This window comes from Cottoperca gobio, chromosome 23 (genome assembly GCF_900634415.1).
Source record: "Cottoperca gobio chromosome 23, fCotGob3.1, whole genome shotgun sequence".
Taxonomy (NCBI): domain Eukaryota; kingdom Metazoa; phylum Chordata; class Actinopteri; order Perciformes; family Bovichtidae; genus Cottoperca; species Cottoperca gobio.
The window spans coordinates 14,632,769-14,649,719 of record NC_041377.1 but is presented as its reverse complement, the minus strand read 5'-3'; the positions used below and the strand labels follow the sequence as shown (position 1 = coordinate 14,649,719).

General features: G+C 44.7%; 1 protein-coding gene across 2 annotated transcripts; it reads right to left on the bottom strand.

Annotated features, from left to right (window-relative positions):
- Positions 1-375: 375 nt before the first annotated feature.
- pkp2 (plakophilin 2) lies at positions 376-16,498 on the bottom strand. 2 transcript variants are annotated; one of them, XM_029462252.1, is made up of 14 exons: positions 16,247-16,348; positions 15,557-15,644; positions 14,676-14,746; positions 12,728-13,344; positions 8,749-8,890; positions 7,425-7,632; positions 6,370-6,550; positions 4,870-4,987; positions 4,500-4,661; positions 2,900-3,076; positions 2,069-2,222; positions 1,771-1,963; positions 1,090-1,177; positions 376-696 (listed from the first exon to the last, which is right to left on the bottom strand). In XM_029462252.1, exons 3-14 carry the CDS (start codon positions 14,679-14,681, stop codon positions 628-630), a joined length of 2,115 nt encoding a protein of 704 aa, XP_029318112.1. In that variant the 5' UTR covers positions 14,682-14,746; positions 15,557-15,644; positions 16,247-16,348; the 3' UTR covers positions 376-627. The 2 variants fall into 2 exon arrangements, with proteins under 2 accessions (XP_029318112.1, XP_029318111.1); XM_029462251.1 differs by lacking the exon at positions 15,557-15,644 and having other exon boundaries at positions 16,247-16,498.
- Between the last annotated feature and the right edge of the window lie 453 nt (positions 16,499-16,951).

Sequence of the window (16,951 nt, the reverse complement as noted above, 5' to 3'; positions counted from 1 at the left end):
AGCTCTGCCTCTCAATAGTGCGTATCCAATCAAAAGACGTGGACGCGCTGACGTTATCGTACGCCTGCTAGCTGGCCCTGGTGTCGCCAACTCGAAATCTGAATAGTTAATGCCACAGTTTTGTCTCCGTTCACTTTAAGCGACAGGCGCCCGCACTGTTGATTCTGAAGGCCTCAGGGCAGATTTCGTGGACCCTGGCAACACATTATGGCTGAAATATGATTGGATACAAGCTCTAACATAAAGGCCAGACCTCCAAATCTCCATCTGAGGCTGGAAGCAGCGCAACCAAGAGGAAAGCTATAAAATGAAGAGTAAAGACTATGGGGAATAATTTAATACATATTTGTGGAAAACATATATCAAAATAAAATTTATATTCTGATGATGTTTAGGCCAGCAGAGAAGGCCTTGCTGGCCCTGACGGCCCACCACTGGTAAGCAGGTTAATCATGCTAACACTTATAGCAGCACTAAAATTAAATTAACAATTTTAAAGCCATTTCATGGGATCTTTAAAGGAAATGTAGGCGTATTTCCCAATGTTGTGTCTGCAGCATTGAATAAAACATTACAGGAGGAACAGTGCATCGAGGGAATTGTTGCCTATATTTCTAGATCTTCGCCTCAGTCCCGGCCGGAGTTCACAGCCTTTGTTGTCCTCGCATTGATGAAATCAGCTTTCCTGTACCCACACTGTTGAGAAACAAAGTGCTGATTATGGACACTGTGAGTATTGCAGAGGTGCCCCTCAGTGAGAGTGTGAAAAAGACACCGAGACAACAACAAGCCTAAATAACAGATGACAGATTCTGATGAACCACATTAGTGACTGTACAGTGAACAAATAGAGTCTTTTATAATGTAACCTGCACCAGTTACAACATATCAATGTCTACATCAAGTTATGCTGAACCCAAATGACTGGCAAAAACTAAAAATGTTTATCAAAGCTTGTGATGCGGGCCTCATAGACAATATGAACATCTTTGAGAACATCACAACACATTAAATAGACAGAGGAAACCCAGATGGTCCTGTGAGAAAGCGTGTGTTAGACTGTAATTGGTTGCATGGATAAGAACCCACCTTCTTATAGGCCCCATGGAGATCACTGTGCTTCCACATGGTGTGTAGCAGGACGCATGCTGCCTGGCCCGCTCTGGTTGGTCCATAACTAGGACATTTAAAAAAAGGAAAAAGATTATTCTCACCATGAGGTGGGACCAAGTCACTGTTTTGGAAGTCACAAGTACATCTCAAGTCTTTGCAATCAAATGCAGAGTCAAGTCCCACAGACAAGACTGACTGAAGTCCCGAGTCAGCTCCCAAATCCAACCAGCATGTTTGCATTCTGCAACTAGTTGTTTGTTGACCACTGCAACTAGTTTGTTTTGTTGACCACTGCAACTAGTTTGTTTTGTTGACCACTGCAACTAGTTTGTTTTGTTGACCACTGCAACTAGTTTGTTTTGTTGACCACTGCAACAAGTTTGTTTTGTTGACCACTGCAACTAGTTTTTTGTATGTGAACAAAATTGATCTTTGGTATGATTTCTTCCGTAATGTTTGCAATGTCTTTTTATTTTATTTATAAATGTACCTTATATGATTACATACGACTTGATTGAATATAGGTATAAAAAACTACACATCAGATGCTTCTGGGTGGTTTCTTTCTGAAAGGTGGTGCTAACTCCTAAGATAAGATAAGTGTAGGATGTACAGAGCCCTTTATGAGCAGTGATAAAAGGTTCAGCGCAGACTAACCCGTTGTCCTTGCTGCTGATGTTGATGATCTTTGGGAGGGCTCCCTGGTTGAAGACGGCTCTGACGTGCTGCGTGTCGCACTGACTCAGGTTAACCAGGGTGTTACACAGAGTAGCCGTCACCTCGGTGGGCAGGTCGGTGCCGGTGTCGTCGTTGGGTAGCATTTCCACCACCTCCGGCAACACCTGCTTCACTTCAGGAAGAGGAGAAAGTGTAAAAATGTGCCACAGGTCAGGGATCCGAATGGAAACGAAATGTAAAACCTCAAAGTGTTTGAGGTTTTGGTGGGAACAGTTACCGATGTCAGGGTGCAGCTCCTGGTAGCGCGAGAGGTTTTTTACTAGAGATATAGCCATCCTCTTCACATCACTCTCTCCCTCCTCTATCATCTTCTTCACGTGCTGAAGGCCATTTTCCCGTTGAACAATAGTGAAGGCGATGGATTCAGTCACCTGAAGACGACACAGAAAATATACAAATATGTATAACTGATGTTCTTGCTTGAATTTTGAATTTTTTTTGCTTGAAGTCTTAATACATAAAACTGTATCTAAGTCTAAATCATAACAACTGACTTCTGATGCGGTTAAAAACAGGTGTGTTTACATCAATGTTCTTTTTTATTATGCTCATTTCTTTCATCTACAATTCTTCAGTTAAAGCTGAGAATCCTTATACACATCGTCAGAGAAATACTCAGTATGCCTTTAAGATAAGTCACTAAATTGTCTATTAATTCATTTAGAAAATTATTAAATTAGTAACAAACTACATCCACATGCACACGTTTTGGATTCTCCCACATGCTCCACTGAAGAATCACGCAAAAGCACCGCTTTAAAGCTTGTGTTCACCAGAGATGTACTCATGAGCTTTTGAAAACAAGTGAAAACAAGCGTTAAAAAAATGACAACTCAGTTTAAGAAATCTTAGTCAATTAAGACCGAAACGAACAATTAGTCGACAAATCGAGAGGGCAGACAGGTAGGAAAGGTGCAACCCAACTAACAGAGGGAATAAAGGCTGAATGGTCAGTACATGCATCTATGTTGTTCTTTTCCTTTTTTGCAGAATGAACCTATAAAAACTCTAAAAAAGAAACAGAATGTTTACATCTGTCCCATCTTACCGCTCCGCTGCCAGCCGTTATGTTCTGCAAGGCTCCGATGGCAGCCTCCTGGGTGTAGTGACGCACGCTGCGGGCCAACAGTGACAGGTACATCCGGATAGTGATGGAGCTCCACAGCCACTCTATGCCTCGGGGGTTAGCTTTCTCCTCCAGCAGGGGGCACTGTCGCTCCAGATTCTGGGAAACACAAACGAGTTCATGAGCTGCAGTTGATTTTGCATCAGTGGGTTCACAACAAGAGGCAGAGTTTATGCAGCAGATTAACAATGACTGACACGCACAATTTATTCCCATTTGTTTTGTTTTCCTTGCTCTTACTGTGCAATTTTTAAGTTGACTTAACCAGGGAGGAACCGGCGGAGCATCGGTGCCAATTTGCAGCATCATCATGCTATAAATTCACAAAGTTATCAAGAATTCACAGCGTCCAATGCAGTCACTGAGCAGCTGCAATGCAGAGGACTGTTTGATGCACAGACTTGTGAGGAGTTTTACATTAGATCAGAAATGCTTCTACTTTCTCCTCCTGTAAAACATAAACAAATCATTTGATATAATAAACAAATAAACCATCCTTGTATATAAAACCACACGTCACCATTACTAGTGGCTTGTGGGTAGCAGTCAATCAATCAGGCTTTACAAGCTGTACAGCTTATGACACCTTGTAGCAAGGAAAAAGTCCCCCCGAAAAATGGAGAGGGATCCCAGGACGGACAGACGTGCGATAGAATGTCGTGTGTACAAAATAAACATATTAATAAAATGACAACATAGCCAATCCCTATCACAATAATGATAATGTAAACGTATATGAAAAAGATTCCACCTCCAGTAGCTAGCAGATCAACAAGTGTGCAGCAGGGATGTCGACCCAGAAGTTAGCATCGCACTGGTTCCCTCTACAAGAAGTCAACGGGGATTTTGGATTATTGCAGAAAAATAAGCTCTGTGTCAATGAAACGTTAGTTCAGCAAGATAATCTTCACGAATGAACCACTTTCATGTTTTTTGAAGCATAAATTCAAAAATCGGCAGAAGTAGAAAGCTAACGCTAGGCTATCAACGAACTAAACCGCGGCTGCATGACTTCACGTCACCACTAAGCTAAAAGGCGGACGAGTGTTCGGTGTGTTGACGATTTAGTATTGTCATATTTAGCCACTTGTTAGCAACTGGCTTTTTTTAAGACTTAAAAGCTTCTAAATTCACTAGTGGGGTATTTACTGGAGGTATGTCGCAGAACAGAACTTTGATCATCTCTTGAGAATCCACAGACCTTGTTTCAGGCCTCTAACCAAAATCCCATTGACTTCAAGAGAGAAATACAGAAATGCTGACTCATTTCAGAGTTTAAGGACTCATTCCTGCAGCGATCTACATCATCGTAGTAGGTGTGTAACTAAGTAACTAAACCCTTAATTCTGCAGCATACAATGACACAATAAACAATTGCTACTCTTTTCATATCTCCTTCTGAGACGGCGTTTCGTGGGGCGATTAAACCTGCAGCAATTTTCACCGAATACTGCTCTCCAATATGACACCGCAAGAACATCTTTTGTATCGTCCGTGTGGATTACTGTCCGAAAGGAATTACCTGTGGGATCTTGGCACTGCGATGAGCAAAGCAGCCGACAGCTTTTTCCTGCGGAGCCAAGTTTTGTAGAGACTCTCGGAGATCTGTGGCGTACTTCTTGGGAAGCTCAGCCTCTATCTGATAAGACAGGTTGTGCAGGATGCAGACGCAATTCTCTGTGGACTTCAGAGCGTATATTACGTGCCGATAAATATCAAATTAAATACAGCATGGCAAGCTGTTGATTCACATACATGACACCATGTGTTTGCATATATAATTCCTACATATGACATATAGCTGCACTATAGATCAAACTGCTGAGCAGTTTGCTGTGAAACAGACTGTGAAGATAAACGTTTTCTCTGGAATGCTCTTTTTTTTTTTTCACCTTGTCATCAGTCTTATAGTCAGCCACGGCTCCACGGATGTAGTAGACCAGAGAGTCGATAAAATTCTCACACTCTCTCATTGCTTTCCTGCCATCTGGGCCAGCGGAGCTCAGATTTCTGGAAACAGAAAACAGTCAAAACAATCAAAAGGTAATGCGACATTTGTGTGTGTGTGTGTGTGTGTGTGTGTGTGTGTGTGTGTGTGTGTGTTTCAATCAGATACGCAGTTTTCACTCCCACTGAACCATATCGCAATGTTTATAAAACACAAAAAATTCCCCCCAAAAAACAAGCACATAATTGTAGATGAGTCAATAGATGCACTGTTTTGGATCTCAGGCGTTTGCAAAGCCAGGAGCAATCATGACATGTTTTTATGTAATCCAACTTCACCGGGAAAGTAAATACAACAATTATCATTATCAACTCCACACAGCAGGTTCTTTGTGCAGTGAGGAAATATAATTCGGAGAGGAACTCATCATTTTCCTCCTCCACAGGGACCGTTAAAAAAAAAAGAAGGTTTGAGAACATGATTAGGAGACCTTGATAACATTGGGCCGGCGAGGACTGAGTGATCTGAGTTCAGCAGAGCGGAGAGAAGAGAGAGCTCCATGAATTATTCAGTCTCTCACTCATTTGAAGCGGCTATAGTCGCCCTGATATCTCCTGCTTTGTAAACAGAGGGATGATATACGGTGCGTCTACACTAAGCCGACAATATGATACATAATCTTAGACCACGGCAGATAAATTGCACAATGCCATGATAGTGCATGAAATTGTATAAAAATATGTTGATGACTCTATTTTGGTGACTAGGCTTTATGAGAAAGCAGTAGTTAGTTCAAATATTTCATATAGAAGACATTTAATAAAACACAATGTTAGAGTTTTTACAAATTTTTCAAAAATCATTGATAAAAGTGTGATTTTTCATGTGATCTAAAAAGTTAAGAGTTGTACTATAAGATACTTTCCCAAAGTATGTCTGTTCCAGATTTCAAGACTTCTGACCAATCAGAAGACATGTTGTGGCCTTTTTCTTTATCATACACAAATGGGTTAGCGTCGTCATTGTGCATGTTAGCATGTTGACAGTTAGCATTAGCCACCTCAGGATGCCCTTAACATGGCTGCAGCCTCTTGGATATTTCTATCACTGAGCAGCTGTTTTCTTCTTTTAAGTCATAGTTCTTTCAACAGAAATACAGTCAGTATGTCCTGCTTCTTATTACACATAACTGATACTGTATATTACCGTACCTCTTGCCCTTTGTGATATCATAAAAGTAATGTCGTACGCTACAAGATGACCAAACATTTGTTCTGCCGGTTCACTGTTGCTCACTTTCTCCATCGTACATGCCATTCTGTGTGAATACTTTTGATAGGAGCTGTATATCCGACACCAGTAGAGGTGTCGGATTACTTTAATCTATTCATTTATACTGCAATACCTCAGTGTTTAGTTTCAAAGCTAACAAAAAGGAGCCTACCGCAGGCAGCCCGTGGCATTGTGGAAAGCATCGGCGTCAGCTAGAAGCTCGTCTTTTGGGTTCTCGCCTTCAGAAAGGCCAGAACTGGGTACCAGAACGGACTGGGTGAGGACTGATAAGGTGGCCTCTTTGGAGAGACGCTCCTTCAAAAGGTCATGAGAGGAGAGGTTCCACAAAAGACCTAGGAGTGAGATGGGAATAAACTTTATTATAGGCAAAGACATTTTATGTCGAAATGTTAGTTAAACATGCAGAATAACTCCTACAGTTAGATCCCCTCTGAACCCCGAAAAACAATACATATTATATTGTATATTATACAATTTATTCGTGCAAAAAACTGTAAAAACTGAAAATAGTCAGATTTCCAACGGCCCAAGAATATGTGACTAACACTTCCATCAGGTAAAAATAACCAAATCTAATCTTAAAATAGTGATATTTCAATAAAATCACTTTATTCTACATAGAATTTACATCTAAAATTTAGTAAAAAATATTAACCAGATCCTGTAAAAAACATTAAATTCTGCATTATTCAGCACAACTGGAAAGCCCTGAATGACCTCACACACAAAAAAAACAATCAGTGAAACTTCGACTGAACTTCAACTGTCTACACAGAGCAGAGAGGTTGTACGAAGATGCTGTAAAAATGTAAACATTTCAATATGTATAGCATATTTATCCAATATTGGTAACACTTGTGGGCACTTGAAAATGTTGTAGATTCCATTTTTTCCCCGTATTTTTGTAAAAGAAATGATCAAAGAAACTCTACTTCTTTCATGATTTCTGGCATTACTACTATGTTATACTACACAAAAGATATTTTTGAGTTCCCTCTACTTCTAGCCATGACTGTGCGGTTTCCAGCGAGGCACAAGACTTATATATTGTCATTAAAGAAACGAGGCCACAATTCGTAAACAGGACAGGAGCAAACAAACGCCTTGGGGGTCAGAATGTGTCTTTGTACAGTAAAGAAAATAAAGCCAGTCGGGGTGACTTTGTGTGCAGCAATCACACATCAAAGCTCAGTAAAAAAAACTGACCAGTCAGTTGTCGTCTGGTCCCCAAATCACGGCTGCTCTTCAGTGCACTCAAAATGGTGGCCAGGCCATCATTTTCCTTCACCTCCATCTTGTTTTCGCTGCTCTGGTAAACAACATTACGTAGAGCCCCGGCGGCGACGTGCTGCACCTCCTCATTGTCAATGCTCAGGAGCTGCAGGAGCTTTATAATCCCACTGAGATAGTACACCTGGAAACAAGGGTGGACTCTTGATTGACAGATTCATTGGCACACATCTGAGTCAAACTCATCCTGGTTTTTTTTTGTTTGTTTTTTTAAATCAAGCTTTACTAAAAGTCTGAGCATTTTAGTCGTATGTTAGTCAAATATAACCATAACTATTTAAATGTAGTTTTAGTAAATAACATTTTGTTTTTAGATTATATATTTTGGACATGGTGGTCTTTCTCCCAAGCCCCATTGTTGTCATTGTTAACTTTAACTTAAGTAAGTGACTCCCAGTCTTCCTGATTGTCACTGTCTTTGTGTGCTGCCGGTGTATTCCAGATATGACGTGCGCAGCACAGCAGATGACACTGCTGCATTGGAAGAAAAAAAATGTCTCCTTTTTTGTCAAGGAAAAGTTATTAATTTTTTTCATAAACTACATTTTAGTCTCGTCTTTTTTTCGTCAACGATATTGCATGTTGAGATGTCACAGTTAGGTTTTGACGAGATGTCATCACCGTGGGAAAAAAAAGGTTGTTGACGAACAAATGTAGTCATAGTTTACAGAAACAAAATGTACAGGCTGAGAAGAAGAAATGCTTAAAACTTTATATATTTTCAAATCAGGTTTAGGCCAAAGCATTTGTACGGTTAACGTGATTTAATCACAACATAACTTGGGCCCTTAGGAGGGATGAGTTGTGGTATTCAGTTGCAGCAACAAGGTGCTGCAATAAGCTTATTAAAAGTCTTTAATTATAACATTGTGGTCCAGAATTTAATCCTCCACATCTCGTCTCATTATCTGATCTGTTGGGGGTTTCAGTTTGAGCTTCATAGTCAGCTAATGCATTTTAATGTTATCCCTTTGGATTCCTCTCTCAAAACCACACCAGTTCAGAAAATCAATGGCTGCAAAGACTGTGAGAAATATGTACATTTAAAACTGTATAAACAGGAAGCACAGGTGCTAAATAATGCAAATACTTTCCCAAACAATGAAGAAATCTGAAAAATCCAGTTTGAGTATTTCTATATCTCTCATGTGGTAAGTTGTGTTTTACATATTTAACTTCCAGCTAATTCTATTTGAATCCCTGTAAAGTTATCCCATGCCATGCATATAATTAAGCATACCATCTTTTTAGCATCTGCACTCTTGAAACATTGATTCTGTATGTGGCTGGCTGCACAGATCAGCATTTCTTCATCATCCTCCTGGGTCAGCAGGTTCACGGCCCTCTCTAACGTCATCTCTGGAAGCTTGTTCTCTGACTTCCTGTGTGAGAGGAAAGCAGAACAATGCAACAATATATTAACCCTTGTGCCTCACTAGGGACAATTTTGTCATTTTTTTGTATTAGTATCATTTTAGCCATCACTGATTCTTGAGACTTCGGCGAAAACACGTCCCGCTAAGGAAAGTGCTAATTCCGTTGAAAAGCAATAACATTTTCTCATTTAAAATAATCAGGGTTGATCATCTGAAGGTCTTTTGCACAAATGTAACATTCTTTCAAGAATTTTACATATTTATTGATGTTGCATCACAACCATGATGTGTAAACACTGTGTGTCACCGCCGTCAGGTCTGTGTCACCGCCGTCAGGTCTGTGTCACCGCCGTCAGGTCTGTGTCACCGCCGTCAGGTCTGTGTCACCGCCGTCAGGTCTGTGTCACCGCCGTCAGGTCTGTGTCACCACCGTCAGGTCTCAGTCACCGCCGTCAGGTCTGTGTCACCGCCGTCAGGTCTGTGTCACCGCCGTCAGGTCTGTGTCACCGCCGTCAGGTCTCAGTCACCGCCGTCAGGTCTGTGTCACCACCGTCAGGTCTCAGTCACCGCCGTCAGGTCTGTGTCACCACCGTCAGGTCTCAGTCACCACCGTCAGGTCTGTGTCACCGCCGTCAGGTCTCAGTCACCGCCGTCAGGTCTGTGTCACCGCCGTCAGGTCTGTGTCACCGCCGTCAGGTCTCAGTCACCACCGTCAGGTCGTCAGGTCTGTGTCACCACCGTCAGGTCTGTGTCACCACCGTCAGGTCTGTATCACCGCCGTCAGGTCTCAGTCACCGCCGTCAGGTCGTCAGGTCTGTGTCACCACCGTCAGGTCTGTATCACCGCCGTCAGGTCTCAGTCACCGCTGTCAGGTCTGTTTCACCGCCGTCAGGTCTGTGTCACCGCCGTCAGGTCTGTGTCACCGCCACCGCCGTCAGGTCTGTGTCACCGCCGTCAGGTCTGTGTCACCGCCGTCAGGTCTCAGTCACCGCCGTCAGGTCTGTGTCACCACCGTCAGGTCTCAGTCACCACCGTCAGGTCGTCAGGTCTGTGTCACCACCGTCAGGTCTGTGTCACCGCCGTCAGGTCTGTGTCACCGCCGTCAGGTCTGTGTCACCGCCACCGCCGTCAGGTCTGTGTCACCGCCACCGCCGTCAGGTCTGTGTCACCGCCGTCAGGTCTGTGTCACCGCCGTCAGGTCTCAGTCACCGCCGTCAGGTCTGTGTCACCGCCACCGCCGTCAGGTCTGTGTCACCGCCATCAGGTCTGTGTCACCACCGTCAGGTCTCAGTCACCACCGTCAGGTCTGTGTCACCACCGTCAGGTCGTCAGGTCTGTGTCACCACCGTCAGGTCTCAGTCACCACCGTCAGGTCTGTGTCACCGCCACCACCGTCAGGTCTGTGTCACCACCGTCAGGTCTCAGTCACCACCGTCAGGTCTGTGTCACCGCCACCGCCGTCAGGTCTGTGTCACCGCCACCGCCGTCAGGTCTGTGTCACCGCCACCGCCGTCAGGTCTGTGTCACCGCCGTCAGGTCTGTGTCACCGCCGTCAGGTCTGTGTCACCACCGTCAGGTCTCAGTCACCACCGTCAGGTCTGTGTCACCACCGTCAGGTCGTCAGGTCTGTGTCACCGCCACCACCGTCAGGTCTGTGTCACCACCGTCAGGTCTCAGTCACCACCGTCAGGTCTCAGTCACCACCGTCAGGTCTGTGTCACCACCGTCAGGGCTCAGTCACCACCGTCAGGTCTGTGTCACCACCGTCAGGTCGTCAGGTCTGTGTCACCACCGTCAGGTCTCAGTCACCACCGTCAGGTCTGTGTCACCGCCGTCAGGTCTGTGTCACCGCCGTCAGGTCTGTGTCACCGCCACCGCCGTCAGGTCTGTGTCACCGCCGTCAGGTCTGTGTCACCGCCGTCAGGTCTGTGTCACCGCCGTCAGGTCTCAGTCACCGCCGTCAGGTCTGTGTCACCACCGTCAGGTCTCAGTCACCGCCGTCAGGTCTGTGTCACCGCCGTCAGGTCTGTGTCACCGCCGTCAGGTCTGTGTCACCACCGTCAGGTCGTCAGGTCTGTGTCACCACCGTCAGGTCTGTATCACCGCCGTCAGGTCTCAGTCACCGCCGTCAGGTCTCAGTCACCGCCGTCAGGTCTGTTTCACCACCGTCAGGTCTGTTTCACCACCGTCAGGTCTGTGTCACCACCGTCAGGTCTGTGTCACCGCCGTCAGGTCTGTGTCACCGCTGTCAGGTCTGTGTCACCGCCACCGCCGTCAGGTCTGTGTCACCGCCGTCAGGTCTGTGTCACCGCCGTCAGGTCTGTGTCACCGCCGTCGCCATCAGGTCTGTGTCACCGCCATCAGGTCTGTCACCGCCGTCAGGTCTGTGTCACCACCGTCAGGTCTCAGTCACCACCGTCAGGGCTGTGTCACCGCCGTCAGGTCTGTGTCACCGCCGTCAGGTCTGTGTCACCGCCACCGCCGTCAGGTCTGTGTCACCGCCGTCGCCATCAGGTCTGTGTCACCGCCATCAGGTCTGTCACCGCCGTCAGGTCTGTGTCACCACAGTCAGGCCTCAGTCACCACCGTCAGGTCTGTGTCACCACCGTCAGGTCTCAGTCACCACCGTCAGGTCTGTGTCACCACCGTCAGGTCTGTATCACCACCATCAGGTCGTCAGGTCTGTATCACCACCATCAGGTCGTCAGGTCTGTATCACCACCGTCAGGTCGTCAGGTCTGTGTCACCACCGTCAGGTCTCAGTCACCACCGTCAGGTCTGTGTCACCGCCGTCAGGTCTGTGTCACCGCCGTCAGGTCTCAGTCACCGCCGTCAGGTCTGTGTCACCACCGTCAGGTCTCAGTCACCGCCGTCAGGTCTGTGTCACCGCCGTCAGGTCTGTGTCACCGCCGTCAGGTCTGTGTCACCACCGTCAGGTCGTCAGGTCTGTGTCACCACCGTCAGGTCTGTATCACCGCCGTCAGGTCTGTGTCACCGCCGTCAGGTCTCAGTCACCGCCGTCAGGTCTGTTTCACCACCGTCAGGTCTGTTTCACCACCGTCAGGTCTGTGTCACCACCGTCAGGTCTGTGTCACCGCCGTCAGGTCTGTGTCACCGCTGTCAGGTCTGTGTCACCGCCACCGCCGTCAGGTCTGTGTCACCGCCGTCAGGTCTGTGTCACCGCCGTCAGGTCTGTGTCACCGCCGTCGCCATCAGGTCTGTGTCACCGCCATCAGGTCTGTCACCGCCGTCAGGTCTGTGTCACCACCGTCAGGTCTCAGTCACCACCGTCAGGGCTGTGTCACCGCCGTCAGGTCTGTGTCACCGCCGTCAGGTCTGTGTCACCGCCACCGCCGTCAGGTCTGTGTCACCGCCGTCGCCATCAGGTCTGTGTCACCGCCATCAGGTCTGTCACCGCCGTCAGGTCTGTGTCACCACAGTCAGGCCTCAGTCACCACCGTCAGGTCTGTGTCACCACCGTCAGGTCTCAGTCACCACCGTCAGGTCTGTGTCACCACCGTCAGGTCTCAGTCACCACCGTCAGGTCTGTATCACCACCATCAGGTCGTCAGGTCTGTATCACCACCGTCAGGTCGTCAGGTCTGTGTCACCACCGTCAGGTCTCAGTCACCACCGTCAGGTCTGTGTCACCGCCGTCAGGTCTGTGTCACCGCCGTCAGGTCTGTGTCACCGCCGTCAGGTCTGTGTCACTCTGAACTCTGGCGTTCAGTAAGTATGAAATAGAATCATGCATTCTCAGGCTATATAGCCCTGGCTTCAAAATTGTAGGTTTTTTTCATTATTAAAAGTATAAAGTGAAGACAAACAAACACATGATCTTACTGTGTCACGACATTCTGTGCATGTATCGGCTGTAAGGGGAGTTCTACTTCCATCTGCCTCCCCAAGTCCACCTCCACGGTGGTGACCGAGGGCGGGTATGAATTCAGTCTGCGGAGCCCCTGACCCTTCCTCCTGACCTGAGACAACCAGGAGAAGCCCCCATCCTCGGGCTGGATCATATCACCACGGTGTCCCTGCAGGGTGTTTTTGTCCCGTTTCACAACACTTTGGTTAGGGCTCCAGGGAGAGCCATATTCACCACTTTGCTGAAACGCTGCAGTCGCGAACACAGGCTGTGGTCCTGCCGTCTGTCTCATTGTTCTCCGGCAGAAGGTCCCGTGTGCAGATGTAGCTGCGAGGGGCCGCGCAACATGGGGTGCCTCCGATAAGGCGTAGCGACGAAATGATTCGGAACCGAGTGAGTAGGTCAGCAGAGTGCCCACCCTGTGTGAATGAGCGGGCCCTGGGTGGGTGTACGTCCCATAACGGGGGGTGCTGTAGTTGAAGCGACTGCGCGCTAACTCCGGGCTCGGTGGTGGAGACACTTCCACCCTCCTGGATGGACTCCGCACATGGTGGCTTGATAGAGAGCTGTTGGTGACGCTCAATCCATTTACCTGTGACAAAAAAATCTGCATTGTGAGCTTTTAATTCTGCTGGGATTGTCAATATAAGTTATTCTGGAAGGACTGGACACTTACATGGCATAATAGTGCAAATTCACAGCATTGCCCACTTATTAACTGTACAAAAGGTAATTATGATCCACGTACAGTTGATAAGTTATGTATAGTTTTATAATACATTATTAAAGTCTATGAAGGCCCATTGAGTTTCATTACACCTGTACACCAGTGTACAGAACAAACTCCACTACTGAGGGATACCTTAAACTGTGATGCATCACAAAGAAATGGGTATAATATAATAAGAATATGATGCAGCTTTATTTACATAAGTTGCCATGGACAACATTTGTTTTTCTTTTTTTACGAAACACAATAAGCACATTTGTTGACATATCTATAGCCCTGAAACTGGCAAATCGTAGTAAAAGGTTATCAGACAAATTAAAAATTATATTGTCAGCTAAATATTTAAAATAGAGTTTAAATAGAAATATAAAACTTTATACTTTTCCTTTAAAATGTGGTTCAATGTGTAGGATATGCCAGAATTTTTACCTTTAACAATTAACTAATATTATCAACAGAATGTTGAACAGTGTGGACGTTATGATGCGATGATGTAAATACTCATTTATTTCACCACTAATCAGATGTCAAAATAAATAAAACGTTTTTTTGTCAGTTTCGGGCTCCGTACACTATGAGCTAACTCTGTTAAAAAGTCCCAAATTATCTATAATGTCGTGCTAAATGTAAGAACACAGATAGGCAACATAATTTATGTCAAATGTTGTTTTTGTATTATGTTGTTTATCCTGTACACACGACATCTATTACAGTCTGTTCCGTCCTGGAGAGAGGGATCCCTCCTCAGTTGCTCTCCCTGAGGTTTCTTCCATTTTTCCCCCTTTAATTTTGGGGTTTCTTTTAGGAAGTTTTTCCTTGTGTGATGCGAGGGTCTAAGGACAGAGGTTGTCGTAACCTGTACAGTCTTTAAAGCACACTGAGACAAATGTATAATTTGTGATATTGGGCTATACAAATAAATTTGATTTGAATTGATTTGATTTAGGCCTGGAGGCAAAGCAGCAGACCATTTGACTGCATTCAAATTACAGCGTACATGCAGTTTTTTTATAATGGAACAGGTAGTAAATTCAAAAGAGAGGACAAACGAAAGCACGCAAAGTATTGGAACTGACTGCACATGATGGCTATCTGTCATAGAATTACTTCAAAAGCTGATCAGAGAAAAAAGAACAAACAGTGAAAACCTTTTAGAGCATAAGTCAAGAGAGTGAAATAAAAGAGTCGCGTACCTTCATGTTTGGTAAAATCCCATCTGAAACATCAAAGCTCTTTGAAGCATTTTTCTGTAAATGGACACGACCTGAAACAAGTTGAGGAGGTTTTGTTAGAGTGTACCGTTTCATACTGTAATTACTTAAACGCTTGGCAACATTAAAAACCTTCCTCAGATGACTCTTACTAAAGTAAAGTACACACTCATAGTGCCGGAAGCACTCGTGAACTAATACAAAGCTAATCATTTCATTTGCATTCAGAGGAAGGCAGATGCAGAAAGAAGCAAGGGAAGCAGAGAAGTGAGATAAACCAGATCAAACTAATTATTTAAATCCTGTCTTATGTATATTATTTATGTTTATCATTCACTGACATAATTACGTAGTATTAGGATGTGAAGCTCCCTTTCTTGAAATGCTCTACCATGTGTGTAGTGGTACATGATAGCAAAAGAACCACAATAAATATATATATATATATATATATATATATATATATATATATATGTATATATTGTTATGTAGAGCTGAAACAATAAGTCAATTTATTGATTGCTGGGGACTTGCTCTTTGTCAAATACGATAGTCAATTGAATATTTATTTACGTTTTTTCTTTTCATTTTTTGATTGGATAAAACAAGACATTTGATGACGTTTGGATCGTGGAAATTATTATGGAAATCTTTCACTATTTTCTATCTAGAAAATCCAGAAAATAAAACGCCCTTAACAGACTCATTTCTGACTAACAAGCCAATTAATAAGTAGTGCCAGACTGATCTTTCATGGGACAAATTCAATGCGGTCCTGAAAATGATATTATTTGTTAGTTTTGGTTGATGCACCACCCACACCTTTATGTAGGCTACCAATGAATAATAAATAAGGGCATCACCCAGAGGAAAGCAGGCCAGTGGGTGAGATATTACATTCCAGCTGTCACGTCCATCTTCCTCTAGACGGATGAATGAAACTGCAGAAACCTGTTGGACAAGCAGACTACTATGCAGCAAGCATTCCAGTCGCACAAACATGCCTGTTATTAGTCTAAATAATAGTAGAGTTCCACACAGAGCAGATCCCCTGAAGAGAGAAGGCCACTTGCCAGGTGTGAATGAGGACCCTGAGAGAGGCTCACAAGACAATAAGCAGGACAGGAAAGAAGAACAATATTGTTCTGCGACTCAAATCTTTCCCTTTTTCCCCCCTTTTATATTAAACATAGTATATATTACATAAGGGATAGTTTCACCTCTTCTGGATTGAACTAATCTGAGAGGTTTATAGAAGCACTCACAACTCATAAACATATTCAACCAGTGACAAGCTTCATTCAAAGAGGTCACCAACCTATAAATGTTGGACGCTATCATGTTTAATAGTATAGTTTAACTGTCTCATACAGTGCTTCCCAAACTAAAGATCAAAATAATGTAATTACTACACAGGCAACTCTGAGAAATGATCCTTACAAGTGTGCACATGTATCATTATTCAAAAGCCTCTTGTGTGGCAGGTATTCTGTTAGTCATGGGCCTACATGAGTCTTATCATCGGAGAAAACTTTCCCAAAAGTGAACATTACCGTTTGACACAGTCTTTCTTGCCTTCCGTGCCAGTGTGAGCTGGACCTGCTGGTGAACCCGCTGCCTCTGCTCGCTTGAATTCACCTTCGTCGAGGATCTCGGAGTCGGCTCGAGCGGCAGAGCCAGACTGGTGTCGTCCAGCACGAACGAGTCCTGCGCAGGTAACGCCGACTTAAAAAACACCTCTTCCATTGTGGACAACAACAACAAAAATCCGAATCCACGTGTCTAAATCGCTCGCTTCATTTAGCTCGATGTGTAATGTGTCTGGATGAATGTTTTAGTCCTGCTTTGTTGTCCCCTCATGACGTCCTGAACCTGAGGAGGGCGGGGCTGCACGCGACACACCTGCGGTGTCAGGTGTCGCGCGCTGGCTGGTATCGGTTGCGTTACTTTCCTCCCCATTAGGGCCTACATTTAGGGTTTAGTCGGCTAAAATGGGTCACTTTTTGGTCAATGGTGAATAATTATCAAATAAGCTATGCATGAAATTTAATTTTAAAATAATTATAAATTGGTGTGGCATTTCTTTTCCAATATTTCTTTGTTTAAAGAAATGTGAAAAAGTTCAAATTGTTTCGGAATTATGAGAGTATCAGCATGAGCTACGACAGCCTATTCAACAATTTAATTTAAGTTGAAATCATTTTAATTTTATTGACATCATTATACAGACCCGTTGGCCCATTGCACCCGTTGCACAA